This window comes from Protomyctophum bolini (genome assembly GCF_963924005.1).
Source record: "Protomyctophum bolini genome assembly, chromosome: 19".
NCBI classification, from domain to species: domain Eukaryota; kingdom Metazoa; phylum Chordata; class Actinopteri; order Myctophiformes; family Myctophidae; genus Protomyctophum; species Protomyctophum bolini.
In genome coordinates this window covers 34,134,143-34,148,048 of record NC_137880.1, presented here as the reverse complement: position 1 = coordinate 34,148,048, position 13,906 = coordinate 34,134,143, and the positions used below count along the sequence as shown (strand labels likewise).

General features: G+C 40.9%; 1 protein-coding gene across 1 annotated transcript; it reads left to right on the top strand.

The window, feature by feature from the left end:
• Positions 1-11,309: 11,309 nt before the first annotated feature.
• On the top strand, positions 11,310-13,887 carry LOC308334690 (adhesion G protein-coupled receptor F5-like; the record flags this gene model as incomplete). Its single annotated transcript, XM_080791494.1, has 4 exons — positions 11,310-12,740; positions 13,492-13,533; positions 13,658-13,732; positions 13,819-13,887. 4 exons carry the CDS (start codon positions 11,310-11,312, stop codon positions 13,885-13,887), a joined length of 1,617 nt encoding a protein of 538 aa, XP_080647620.1.
• Positions 13,888-13,906: the final 19 nt, after the last annotated feature.

Below are 13,906 nucleotides of genomic sequence, written 5' to 3'. Positions count from 1 at the left end.
CACCAACGACTGTGTAATGCTGACCGGAGCATTTACACGTTCTTCAGTACGATATTAAATGTTGGTATCAGGATGTCTGACTTAATTACTAAATGCATTACTTAATTACTCATTTAATTCCCGTGAATACATCAAATATATTTACCTCTTTCTCTTCCTAGTACCATGTGCCCCAGTGAATGTTAGTGCCAGTCTGGCGTGTCCCAACACAGCCCATGTGACCTGGGCAGGAAGCTCCAGTGCCACATCTTACAATGTGACGGCAGTGGGTCATGATGGACACATACATGACTGCTCCACCAACAGTACCAGCTGTCAGATACCCAACATGCACTGTGGCCAGAACGTTACCATCACAGTGACACCATATGCTGACTCATGTGCTGGGAATCCCAGCATTCCTTATCACTTCAGTGCAGGTAAAAATATGGAACAAGACTTAATTACCTTAAAGGCTATGTACTAATTCTAACAACATCCAAAACAGAACATTTTGAATGGTCTAATTGCAATTTGCATGACATACAGTCATACATGAAAGACAATAATCTTTCTTTCTCACATTTTCTTCCCTGCATCTCTCCAGGTCCCTGCCCCCCCGGTAATGTCTCTGTTTCTGCATCATGTGGGGCTAGCACAGTGTCCTGGTCCCCTCTACCAGGAGCAGATATGTACATAGCAACAGCAACAGCACATGATGGACACGAACACACCTGTAACGCAAGCGTTGTAAACTCCTGCTCTTTCACTGATTTACACTGTGGTGAAAACTACTCTGTCAGTCTTGTAGCTGTTGGCAGAGGTTGTCCCAGTGAACCGAGTCCAGCTGTGGAACTGAAAACAGGTGAGATGATGGTCACTAATCCTTTTCTTGACTTGTTGTGTCATAAACTTAAATTGATTAAGTGTCTTAAAATCTAGATTAAGATCAATGCATGAATTGAGTGAAGGGAGGAAGGATTGAACATGTTTGCCACCCCCAAATTTAAAATTATTTAAGAAATATGAATACAAAGAAAACACTTTGCCCATTAATATAGTCTTTTCCCCCATTTCCTCTATGCTAATCAGAGATTCAAATCATGTTGTGACAAAATTGTCAAATGTTGGTCATTGGTTTCCTTAAAGGGACACTTCACCCTTTTTGCAAAAAGATATATGTTAATGACGTTTAGAAGCTTTAGATCACTTTCCTGGGGTATTTATGTGTGTAATATGTGGTTTTAGATATTTTAGATTGTAGCAGTGAGCCTGTTGTCTCTGATGTCATGGACACTGGTCTCACTACCTTCCTGGACTACAATTCCCATAATTCTTTGGTGCACTGCTCCTCCTTGTTGATAGGGGGGAGAGCTGTCTTACTGAGACAACATGTAGTCCAGGAAGGAAGTGAGCCCAGTGTCCATGACATCAGAGACAACAGGCTCACTGCTACAATCTAAAATATCTAAAACCACATATTCCATACATAAAGACCCCCAGGAAAGTGTTCTAAAGCTCCTAAACGTCATTAACATATATTTTTTTGCAAAAAGGGTGAAGTGTCCCTTTAAGTTCATATTTTCTTAATATAAAGATTTTCTCCTCAATAACAACACTCCCCTCGCACCTATTTCTCTTCCCAGCCCTGTGTGCCCCAGTGAGTGTTAGTGCCAGTCTGGTGTGTCCCAACTCAGCCAATGTGACCTGGGTAGAAAACTCCAGTGCCACATCTTACAATGTGACAGCAGAGGGTCAGGATGGACACATACATGACTGCTCCACCAACAGTACCAGCTGTCAGATACCCAACATGCACTGTGGCCAGAACTATACCATCACAGTGACACCATATGCTGACTCATGTGCTGGGAATCCCAGCATTCCTCTTCACTTCAGTGCAGGTACACAGAGAAAACAATATGTACTAACTATAAAGGTGCAATTTTGGGAAATTGAAAGTGTGGTTGCATTGACACGAGTCGCGAGGAATCCACTGGGAACTGAATTCTGTCTTACCATTATATATTTAATATATAATATTATATTATATATTGCGATATCATGTGAAGCATGACAGCAGTGACAACAGTCAGTGTGTGAAACATGAAAAAGAATCTCGGACCGAGAACAATAGTGTGTTGCCTATAGCAACCACACTAATATGACTAAAGACTATGGACTAATATGAACAATCTACAACAGACTAATTTGATAGTCTAATTAAGATGCTCAGCATACGTTTTGTACTTTTGTTTGATCAATTGAAGCACAAATGAAAGAGAATAATCGTTCTTTCTCTCCACTTCTTCCCTCCATCTCTCCAGGTCCCTGCGCCCCCAGTAATGTTTCTGTTTCTGCATCATGTGGGGCTAGCACAGTGTCCTGGTCCCCTGTTTCAGGAGCAGACGCGTACATAGCAACAGCAACAGGACATGATGGACACAACCACACCTGCAACTCAAGCACTGCAAACACCTGCTCTTTCACTGATCTACACTGTGGTGGAAACTACTCTGTCAGTGTTGTAGCTGTTGACAGAGGTTGTCACAGTGAACCAAGTTCAGTTGTGGAACTGAAAACAGGTGAGATGATGTTCACTAACGACTGTGTAATGCTGACCGGAGCATTTACACGTTCTTCAGTACGATATTAAATGTTGGTATCAGGATGTCTGACTTAATTACTAAATGCATTATTTAATTCCCGTGAATACATCAAATATATTTACCTCTTTCTCTTCCTAGTACCATGTGCCCCAGTGAATGTTAGTGCCAGTCTGGCGTGTCCCAACACAGCCCATGTGACCTGGGCAGGAAGCTCCAGTGCCACATCTTACAATGTGACAGCAGTGGGTCAGGATGAACACATACATGACTACTCCACCAACAGTACCAGCTGTCAGATACCCAACATGCACTGTGGCCAGAACTATACCATCACAGTGACACCATATAGTGACTCATGTACAGGAAATCCCAACATTCCTCTTCACTTCAGTGCAGGTACACAGAGAGCAAGACTTAATATCTAAAAGATATGTACGGAATCTGAATTGTCTCCAAAATACTACTTTGATCAGACAAGGATTTGTTCATTGTATTTATTATTTAATCAGTTGAAGCAACAAGTTTAAAGTTTGTTTCTCTCCACTCTCCAGGTCCCTGTTCCCCCAGTAATGTTTCTGTTTCTACAGAATGTGGGGTTAGCACAGTGTCCTGGTCCAATGTTTCAGGAGTAGACATGCACATAGCAACAGCAACAGCACACGATGGACATGAACACACCTGCAACTCAAGCACTGCAAACTCCTGCTCTTTCACTGATCTACACTGTGGTGAAAACGACTCTGTCAGTGTTGTAGCTGTTGACAGAGGTTGTCACACAGAACCAAGTTCAGCTGTGGAACTGAAAACAGGTTAGAAGATGTTCACCACAAAACACTGCAGTTCTGCTTTTTACCTGTTGGGACGTTTTAATTAGGTGTCGATTACATTTTATTAAATGGCTTAAAATCTAGATATAGATGAATGCATGAAATTAAATGATTAAGTGGAGGAAGGCAAAAATAAATTAACTACTAGACAATGTAAATTCCTTTAAAATTATGTTTCCACTCTGAAAACAATGTTTTATTTTATAACACATTGGCATGTTTCCCCTTAATATGTTGCAGGTTCAAATCTTAATTTACAATTTTCTAATGGTAGTCTGGAGCCCTGCTACATTGATTTTTATTTTCTTGTTACTTCATTATCACAGTTGCTGTACAATGTTTAACTCTGTATCCGTCCTTTGCAGTGCCATGTGTTCCTACCAGCATCTCGGTAGCTCCTGACTGTATCAGCAACACTGCTGTTGTGTCCTGGTCTGCCAGCAAGGGGGCAGTACAGTACTCTGTGTCTACCTGGAGTAGTCAAGGCAATACCACCTGCATGTCCTCTGATCTCAACTGTACTCTTACAAACATCACCTGTGGCTCCAACTACACTGTAGATGTAAAGGCTATTGATGGAAACTGCTCCAGTGACCCGAGTCAGCCCCTGACATTCAGATCAGGTAAGACATGGAGAACATATACTGTAGGCCTATGTATGCACAACAAAGGCCAAAGGCAACGTAATGCTGCTTTTGGATCGTCTTCACTTAAGAAAGATTTAAGTCGAATCAATGGAAGTGAATGAATGAATATGTTACATTTCAGCAATGAGAAATTCAGATCCTTCCAACAAAGGCCAAAGGCAACGTAATGCTGCTTTTGGATCGTCTTCACTTAAGAAAGATTTAAGTCGAATCAATGGAATATGTTACATTTCAGCAATGAGAAATTCAGATCCTTCCTTCTTAGGATATCATCTTAAAGTGAACATTTTATCCTCAATTACAACACTCCCCAGAGTCCCCAGTGAGTGTTAGTGCCAGTCTGGTTTGTCCCAACTCAGCCAATGTGACCTGGCAAAGAAGTCCCAGTGCCACATCTTACAATGTGACAGCAGTGGGTCAGGATGGACACATACATGACTGCTCCACCAACAGTACCAGCTGTCAGATACCCAACATGCACTGTGGCCAGAACTATACCATCACTTAATATATAAATTAATATTAGAAATGTTTCTAGACCTTCGTTTTCCGTGGTATACCGGTAATTGCGTTGCTAGAAAACCCTGCCCCCAAATTTATTTGCTGTCAGCTACTGATATTCACAAACACTGCAAATAAACTTGGGCCCATTTAAAATGTTTAGGTTGTAATTTCTGAGTAAGTAGAGAAAAAATAATCCTGCACACTGTCTTCACTTGAGTTTAGATTTATTGAGCAACGTTTCGGTCGTCAGACCTTCATCAGGCATAAAGAAGAACTGACAAACAGTCAGTATTAGTACAACTCTGGGATCAGCAATCACATGGTGTGATTCACCAAGTTAGTTCTAGGAAACAGACACACAACAGCTCTAAGGTATTAATGACATAATAAAATGTTGAAAATGAGTGGAATGCCCCTTTAATACATCTTCTAGAATAGATTCAACAACTGCTGCTACAACACAACAAAACAATTCTCTTGACACCAACCAACAACATTATTAACCAGTAAGTGAGACATGAAGCTAACATTTGTTTTAAAAATAGATGAAACCTTTTATATTTATTTGAATTATGTAAATAATTATAATTATACTTTTATATTACAATAATATATATATATATATATATATATATATATATATATATATATATATATATATATAATATCCTTTTTTAATGCAGTAAGTGAAACATAGTGGATCGTGGGCCTCTTGTACCTGGGCTCAGGCCCTATTAGCTGTGACACATACAATTTTAGGTGTACACTGATGCCACTTTTACATGACCAAGCATGAGTACTTTGGAATCTGCCCAACGTGCCTGTAATTCTTGGTTATGAGATCTTAAAAGCTGAAGCATCCCACCCTAAGTAAAACTTTACAATGTGATGTGAGAGTGCAAACTGGTCGACACAAACTCTGGACTCCTGGATTGCTGTCCTCAACTCCATACCTTCCAGCATCAGGGTCAAGAGCTCTCCAGTGTTGCTAGCTGCGCTGTCACACTGCAGTGTGTCTACATAGTAATTAGTGCGCCTCCTTCCCTCTCCTAGCTGTGCCTTGGGTTGGCTCCCACAGTGTCAGTTTGCTCAACATCATCACCTGATACATAACTAATAATTAAACTTTACCTTATTAATGTCAACTGAACAGTTACTTTTTAGTACATGGAAAACAAACTTAAAATGTATTTTCTGCCACAATACAACAGCACAACAATTCTCCAAAACACCAACATTTTAATCTGAAACACACCAACTGAATTTTTTCAAATAGAAACATGTTTTGCACTTACGTTCACAGTAGCAACAACAACAGCACCACCAACAACAGCACCACCACCAACAGCACCACCACCAACAACACCACCAACAACAGCACCACCAACAACAGCACCACCAACAACAGCACCACCAACAACAGCAGCACCAACAACAACACCACCAACAACAACACCACCAACAACAACAACAACACCACCAACAACAACACCACCAACAACAACAACAGCAGCACCAACAACAACAGCACCACCAACAACAACACCACCACCACCAACAACAGCACCACCAACAACAGCAGCACCAACAACAACACCACCACCAACAACAGCACCACCAACAACAGCACCACCAACAACAACAACACCACCACCACCAACAACAACACCACCAACAACAACACCACCAACAACAACACCACCAACAACAGCACCACCACCACCAACAACAACACCACCAACAACAGCACCACCACCACCAACAACAGCACCACCAACAACAGCACCACCAACAACAACACCACCAACAACACCACCACCACCAACAACAGCAGCACCAACAACAGCACCACCTACAACAGCAGCACCAACAACAGCACCACCAACAACAACACCACCAACAACAGCACCACCACCACCAACAACAGCACCACCAACAACAGCAGCAGCACCAACAACAACACCACCAACAACAACACCACCAACAACAGCAGCACCAACAACAACACCACCAACAACAGCACCACCTACAACAGCAGCACCAACAACAGCACCACCAACAACAGCAGCACCAACAACAACACCACCAACAGCACCACCACCAGCACCACCACCACCAACTGCACCACCACCAACTGCACCACCACCAACAACAGCACCACCAACAACAGCACCACCACCACCACCACCAACTGCACCAGAAATAACAGCACCACCACCACCACCACCACCACCAACAACAACAACAACAACAGCAGCGATGAGTATGTACATCATGTCTTGCCCTCTTCTTTATACTATAGCTTTTGACTAAATAATAACTACATTGTATCCATTGGAATGCAGCTTTTTTTCAATTCATGAAAGTTTGAACATCATTGTCCACCTTGGGAATTCTGTCGGGCAGAAACCTTATCTTCATATTTTAACCTTTTGTGTTTTGTTTTTCTCGTTAATCTCGTAAATTAACACGCTACTTGATTACACTAAACTACTGCAGTGTCACACAAAAGTATCGTGAAACGACACGTTTTGACCATGTCGATCTGCTACTTTTGCTAAAAATATATATATATATATTTGAATCCTGAAAAGTAACAGTTTGTTAACTCCATAGTTGTGGAATTATGAGATATCAACGACAGAGATGATATGGTTATTGCATACAAGACAATGCATGCAACTGCAGTATACTGTCTTTTTGTCCTTTTTTTTTTATCCTTGCCCAGAATTGAACATGTCAATTAGGCTTCAAAGGGCTTTCACAGAGGATTTAAATGATGAAGAAAGTACAGAATTCCAAGATCTTAAACGACTTCTGGAGGTCCTGGTAAGTGTGTGTGTGTGTGTGTGTGTGTGTGTGTGTGTGTGTGTGTGTGTGTGTGTGTGTGTGTGTGTGTGTGTGTGTGTGTGTGTGTGTGTGTGTGTGTGTGTGTGTGTGTGTGTGTGTGTGTGTGTGTGTGTGTAAATCCATCATATTGCTGTGTTCATGTCATTAAAAGTATCATTTAATTTGCAGTTGAAGGAGACTTATGGAAGAATCACAGAATTCATTCAAGTAACAAACTTTAGGTACAGTATTTTACAGCAACAAATACAGCAATTTTGATGTACTGTAGGGCTGTGCGACACATTTATGTTCTCAACTTTTTCCTGGTTTGTTCTTACTAACAGACAAGGAAGCACTATTGTAAACTACGTTTTGCAAACATCATCTGTTGATACAACGGAATTACTCAAAGCAAATGCAGATCTTTTACCTGCCTTGAAGAAGGCAAATCTGACTGCAATAGGACCAGTTTTGACAACTTACCAGAGTACGTTTTTAAAATAAGCTTCAGAAAAATGATGTCATCAATTTGGAATCAGATAGTAAAAAGATATCAACTTATCCTGTTCCCTTTTTCCCAAGGTACAAAAAAAATCATTTTTCCTGAAACGTACACTGGTCAAACCATAAGCATGACTTGCACTCCTGAGTTTCTGGTCGAAGTTACTAGTTGGAAGTGGGAATTCAATGGGAAGGATGCCACAAACTCTGAAAGGTTTGAAGTCTCTAATAGTGGCCAGACTCTTACAATTAAGAACGTTATTGCTCGTGATTCGGGTAAGTACCAATTGCTACCATAACTTTTAATGACCAATCACAAGTCAATATCTGTGCAATGCAGCCACAGTTCATGATAAGTTTGAATAATACAAAATGAGTTGTGTTCTGACTACTTCACTATGACTACACACACACACACACACACACACACACAGACAAACACGCGTGTGCGTGCATGCTCCCCTTTCTCCCTGCTAATTGTGCCATCATAATAATAAAATAAAATGTTGCAAATGTGCCACTTTTACCATTTTAATTTTGAACCTGTACAATATTCTATATCACCACTTTGTACTGTAACTCACATGTAAAAGTTGTACTATTTCACATTGTACTGAACTAATTCAAGCTTAATTTTAATCTCAGGGTATTATAAATGTATCCTGGAAGATAAGGTTCGAGCAATGAGATTCGAGCAGGAAGGATACATGGAATCCGATGTCATCAAAGAAGCTCCCAACATACGAGTCGATAGCACTTACAACATCCCCTGTAAGGGAGGTTATACTCAAGACCTTAGTTGTTGTGTGCAAAGTCCCTATACAGTCCAGTGGAGGAATGAGGGGGGTGAAGTGGACTTACCTGCAGGTAAGAATGAATTGGCGATGCACATCGGTGTCTTCCAGACGGAACCAGTCTTTCTCTCTTGCTCGACTTCTTGTCTCTACTCTGTACTATCTAATAAAGCATCATTTAGTCTTACAAAAGGAAAAGATAATGGCTCATCACAGTGCACTTCTGGGACTACTATAAAAGCTATACACACAGCTGCCTGTAATTCACCAATATGATTAAATGTTCACAGATAACCAAGGTCAAGAAGATCCTTTCTGCATCATCTACAAGTATATAATTGGAAACTGCGCAGGTGATGTCGAAAAACACTTCACGTGTTATGCGACTGGGACCAACACCAATTACGCCATTTATAAAAAGACAACAACTCTGAACATCTTCCGTGGGAGTAAGTCAAGCAATTTACTGTCTATAGTTGGCCTGGGGTGGAAATTCAACCCAGGAGCTTCCCACCATACCAAAAGTCACGAAGAAGGTCACTTATTGTTTTTGGGTTTTTTTTTTTCTTCTTCTTCTCCTTCTTCCGCCAAAAATAGCAGTTCTGGCTGAACCGTGCAGTCGGTCTTCGCGAAACACGGTAATCTGGTAGAGGGCCATACCAAACGGTGACTATGCGAAGCCCATGATGATTGGCCAAATGGTGGCGCTATAGCGCTCAATTGAAAATGCTAACTTTGAACCTGCATAGCTCATGAACCGTTTGGCCGTTGGCAATGACACTTTGATACACTGACTTTTAACCTCTGACCTTTAGAATCTAAAGTTTAGATCACCTGCCATTTTGAATTATATGATAAACAGTTAAAATGTATCTCCTCCCAGGATATTTGATCAAAATGCACAAAAACGTCTACACGTGAACTTTGGACCTATACAGACATATTATCGTAGTACATTTATTTTAAGTAAAAAGAATGACGTTTTTATGAGCCAATGAAAATTGCTGGTTTGTTAAAATTCTTCTTTTGTCCCTAATACATACATGCAGCGTCATATGCTTTTGCAACTGTACAGTATGGTAGAGGGTCATGCCAAATAGCACTGAAAGCGTACAAAGAGAAGTTTGTACGTGAAAACACTGTAGTAATGGATAAAGACCAGGACATGATGTTACTGTTTAGAATGAGTCAACTGACAGTGTCTGCATAGCTCAGTCGGTAGAGCTCTCACCTTGGGACCACAGGGTCACTGGTTCAAATCCAGGTAGCGACAACTCAGCCTGTGATTCTTATTTGTGCATATTGTTCTTATTGTGTATTGTCTTCTTTCTTGGTCCCGCCTTATCGCTGCTTGCAGCTATATTTATTATTATTATTGTTGTTGTCATACAACGTATGTATTATTGTTGCAGTCATAAAATTTGCATGGAAATAACTGGATTCTTTGCACTTGGCACAAGGTCCTACATGTAATGATGAGGAGTATGGTAGTGGACGAGAAGGAGACATATCAGAACGAGCATGTGGTCCTGGCCAGGTTGGAATAATACTCGCCGAATGTGTGGGCAGTGGACAATGGAAACTTCTGGAGGATAGTTGTATTGTAACAGAAATAGGAGATCTTCTGACTGAATCCCAGGTAAAAGAGGCCTTTTAAAAAAAATCTTTATATGGAATACAACCACATGAAGGGGAATCACTTTCACCAGTGGTTCTCAAAATGGGCTCTGGGGCGTCCTCGAGGGCGTTCCAGGGGGTCCCCACCAGTGAAATGAGTTAATTTAATCTGTTTAGCCACTATAACCCTATACACAGCGGATATTTGAAAATAGCTGATCTACAAGCTCACAACACGTTGGGATACTTGTTGGGAAGTTATAAGTCAGCTACTTTTAAAAAAATAACTTTTTTTTGGAATGTGGAATATTTGTTGAAATGGTTTAACAACAATTATCTTGTATGAGGGTCTTTGGTACAAGATATTTCCAGATGGGGCCCGGTCCACTGATTATTAATTTGGGAGTTCTTGACATTTGAGCTCCACTGGTAACAGTACAGAACCACTGGTAACAGAATGTTCTTGGTTGGTACCATGCAAATGCTATTGACATGTTTGATTCTTTTAGGATTTGGTTGCGGAGACAGTTCCAGAATTTGTGAGGAATCTAACTAAGGTGGCAGATGCATATCAAACAGTAATTACTGGTTCGAGTGCAACCATATCTGCTATTATTGACATCCTGGACAACATTGCAGATGTCGCCGTTGATGTCGATGAGGATGTCATGACGGTAAGCAGTGGAAAGAAATCCCCATATAGGTTGCTATATGCCTCGCAGCCCTCGCCTCAAAAATATACCTTTTAAGGCCTATTAAAGAAAATATATAGAATGTTATTATGGAGTAGGTGAATGATTCTTACTTTCATGGTAACCTAATAATCTCAGCTTAATGAAAATATGAAACACTAGATGTTAGACCTGTTGTTCATCACTAAAACACCCAATTGAGAACCACAGGAGAGCTTTATTATGTCACATTGTACTTTGCTTACAGTATTATGCAATATTTTGTAGCTTAAAACAAGATAAACATGCATGTTATCACTCTAACAGAGAAATGCCGTTTTGTCTGCAGGATATCCTGGAAATAGTGGATGTCATCATTGATGAAGCAGCAACAGAATCCTGGTCCATTTTAAACACCAACAAAACCCTCAATGTCAGCTCAAAGTTTCTAATTTCATTGGAAAGTATCACTGACGCCTTGGAAGGGGAGTTTAATATATCAACCGACCTCATTCTGCTGGACAGAACAAGATTCAACAACTCGTACCAGGCGGACATTAACTCTAGTGTCACCCTCAACATTCTAAACACCAGTGCTACCAACCTCTTCATTACCACCATTGTCTTCCCCCTCAACAGCATTCTACCTCCCAGGAATGCCAGCTTCAACGCCAGCAGCTTCAATACCACTAGCAACGAAACCAGCTATGAGAACATCATCAATGGCAAAGTTCTGATGGTCAAGCTGAACACCACGGTTGAAAATGTGATAATAACTTTTGACAAACAAAACACGTCGTTGACATTGAGCCCACAGTGCGTCTTCTGGAACTTTGCACTCTTTGATAACCTCGGCGGATGGGACCACGAGGGGTGTGCTTTTGTGTCAGACATAAATGATACCGTCACCTGTAACTGCACCCACCTAACCTCCTTCTCAATTCTTATGTCGATTGACATTCCCCCAGAAATTAAAGTTTTACTGGACATAATCTCGTACGTTGGCGTAGGGATATCAATGGGATGCTTGGTCATTTGTCTCATCGTTGAGATAGTCATTTGGAAGACAATAAGAGACAATAAGACAATGTATAAGACAATCTTATACATGCGTCATGTTTGTATTGTGAACATTGCTGTGTCTCTGCTTATGGCAGACATCTGGTTCATCATTGGATCAGCAATTGCCGACAACCCCCTTGAAAATCCAGGGGAAGATTACAGAGTTCCAGTCGCTCCATGCCGCGCAGCAACATTTTTCATACACTTTTTCTACCTTGCCCTGTTCTTTTGGTCGTTTGTGTATGGCCTTCTCATGCTTTACATATCCTTCGCCACCTTCTCCCATCCGTCTAAACCAATCATGATGGCCATTGCTTTCTGTTTGGGCTACGGAGGTCCTTTAATTATAGCAGTCGTCACCATTGCCTCGACAGCGGGCCACAATGGCTACATCAGAGAATACAACGCTTGTTGGCTAAACTGGCACAAGACGAAAGCCCTACTTGCGTTTGTGATTCCTGCCTTGACCATTGTTCTTATAAACGTCATAATTCTACTCATTGCCTTGCGCACATATCTGATTGCTGTCCAGTCAGATCAAAACAAAAAAAGACAACAGAAAATGGTGAGAGCCATCGCAAAATTCTTGGCCTGTTTGACTGCTTTCATTGGAATTACTTGGGGTCTGGGAGTGGGAACTATGACGGCTCCAACAAATATTGGAATCCATGTTGCCTTCGCATTCTTCAACTCATTACAGGTAAGGAAAAAACATATAGGCTAATTTTCCTACTTATATTGATCCCAAATGACTTGCCATGGGGTCTATTTTGAGGGGTGCTAGCCCCTCCTATGCCCAGCTTTGTGTGTTTGTGTGAATTTTAGCGATTTGATTGGCTGAGGATACATATTGCGGATAAAAAGTGAGGGCAGAAAATTGAAGACGCAAATTGTGATTGTCCGGAATCAGATGTATGATGATAAGAGCGCCCCTCACTTCACACGGGTGTGATTTTCCCTCCTCTCTATCACAGTCTCGTAAATCATGTTTTGGGGTGAGCATTCGGCACAACTGCCAATCAAAGTGACTGTACTGGCCAATCACAGTGCGTCTTTTCCGGGACTTTGCAAAACACATAACAGCATAACATCTGTTTAGCAGACTGTGGCGGCTCATGTGGGACAACCAAGGCATGGATATTTGTAATGGCAGCTAATAACACATTCATGAAACAAGCAAAAACTAAAAAACACATTTGACCGCAACAAATTGCATGAAAGCAATATTACTTATTGCCTCCGCTCTATGCTATGATCGAGGTCTGCTGGGGAAACTTCAATTCCGCAAAGTTATGGCAAGAGCTGTGACATTTTTAACAAAGTAATTTATTGGGCAAAAAAGGTCACAAACAAACAGTTTGGGCATGAATTCATAGTCCTACTATACATTACTATACTGATGTATACAACCATCAATAAAACACTTGTCTTTATTTATTTATTTCATTTAGGGTTTCTTCATTTTAATGTTTGGGACACTGTTGGATTCAGAGGTATGTTGTAGTATACAAATATAGAACATACACTAATGCAGATGCATACTAAACTATATTAAAATAAAACATTTGAATTTGTATTTTATGTTTGTTGTATAACATTCAAACACTCTGCCTACAGATCCGAAAGGCCTTAGTAAAAGTAGGACGACGACTTGCAGGAATTCCAAGCACCGGCTTGTCCTATCAAACAACAGTAAGTGAAAATGTGAAAATCTGTAGTTTTTAAAACCACAGTTAGTTCCACTAGCATCAGTTTGCCATTTGACTTTTCTTTTGCAGTTTCCCCCCATTTTCTCCAAATGTATTCGCTGGTGTGAAATTGGCCTCATGTGCACCGTCAACCAATAACAACCAGTAAGACGCCCTG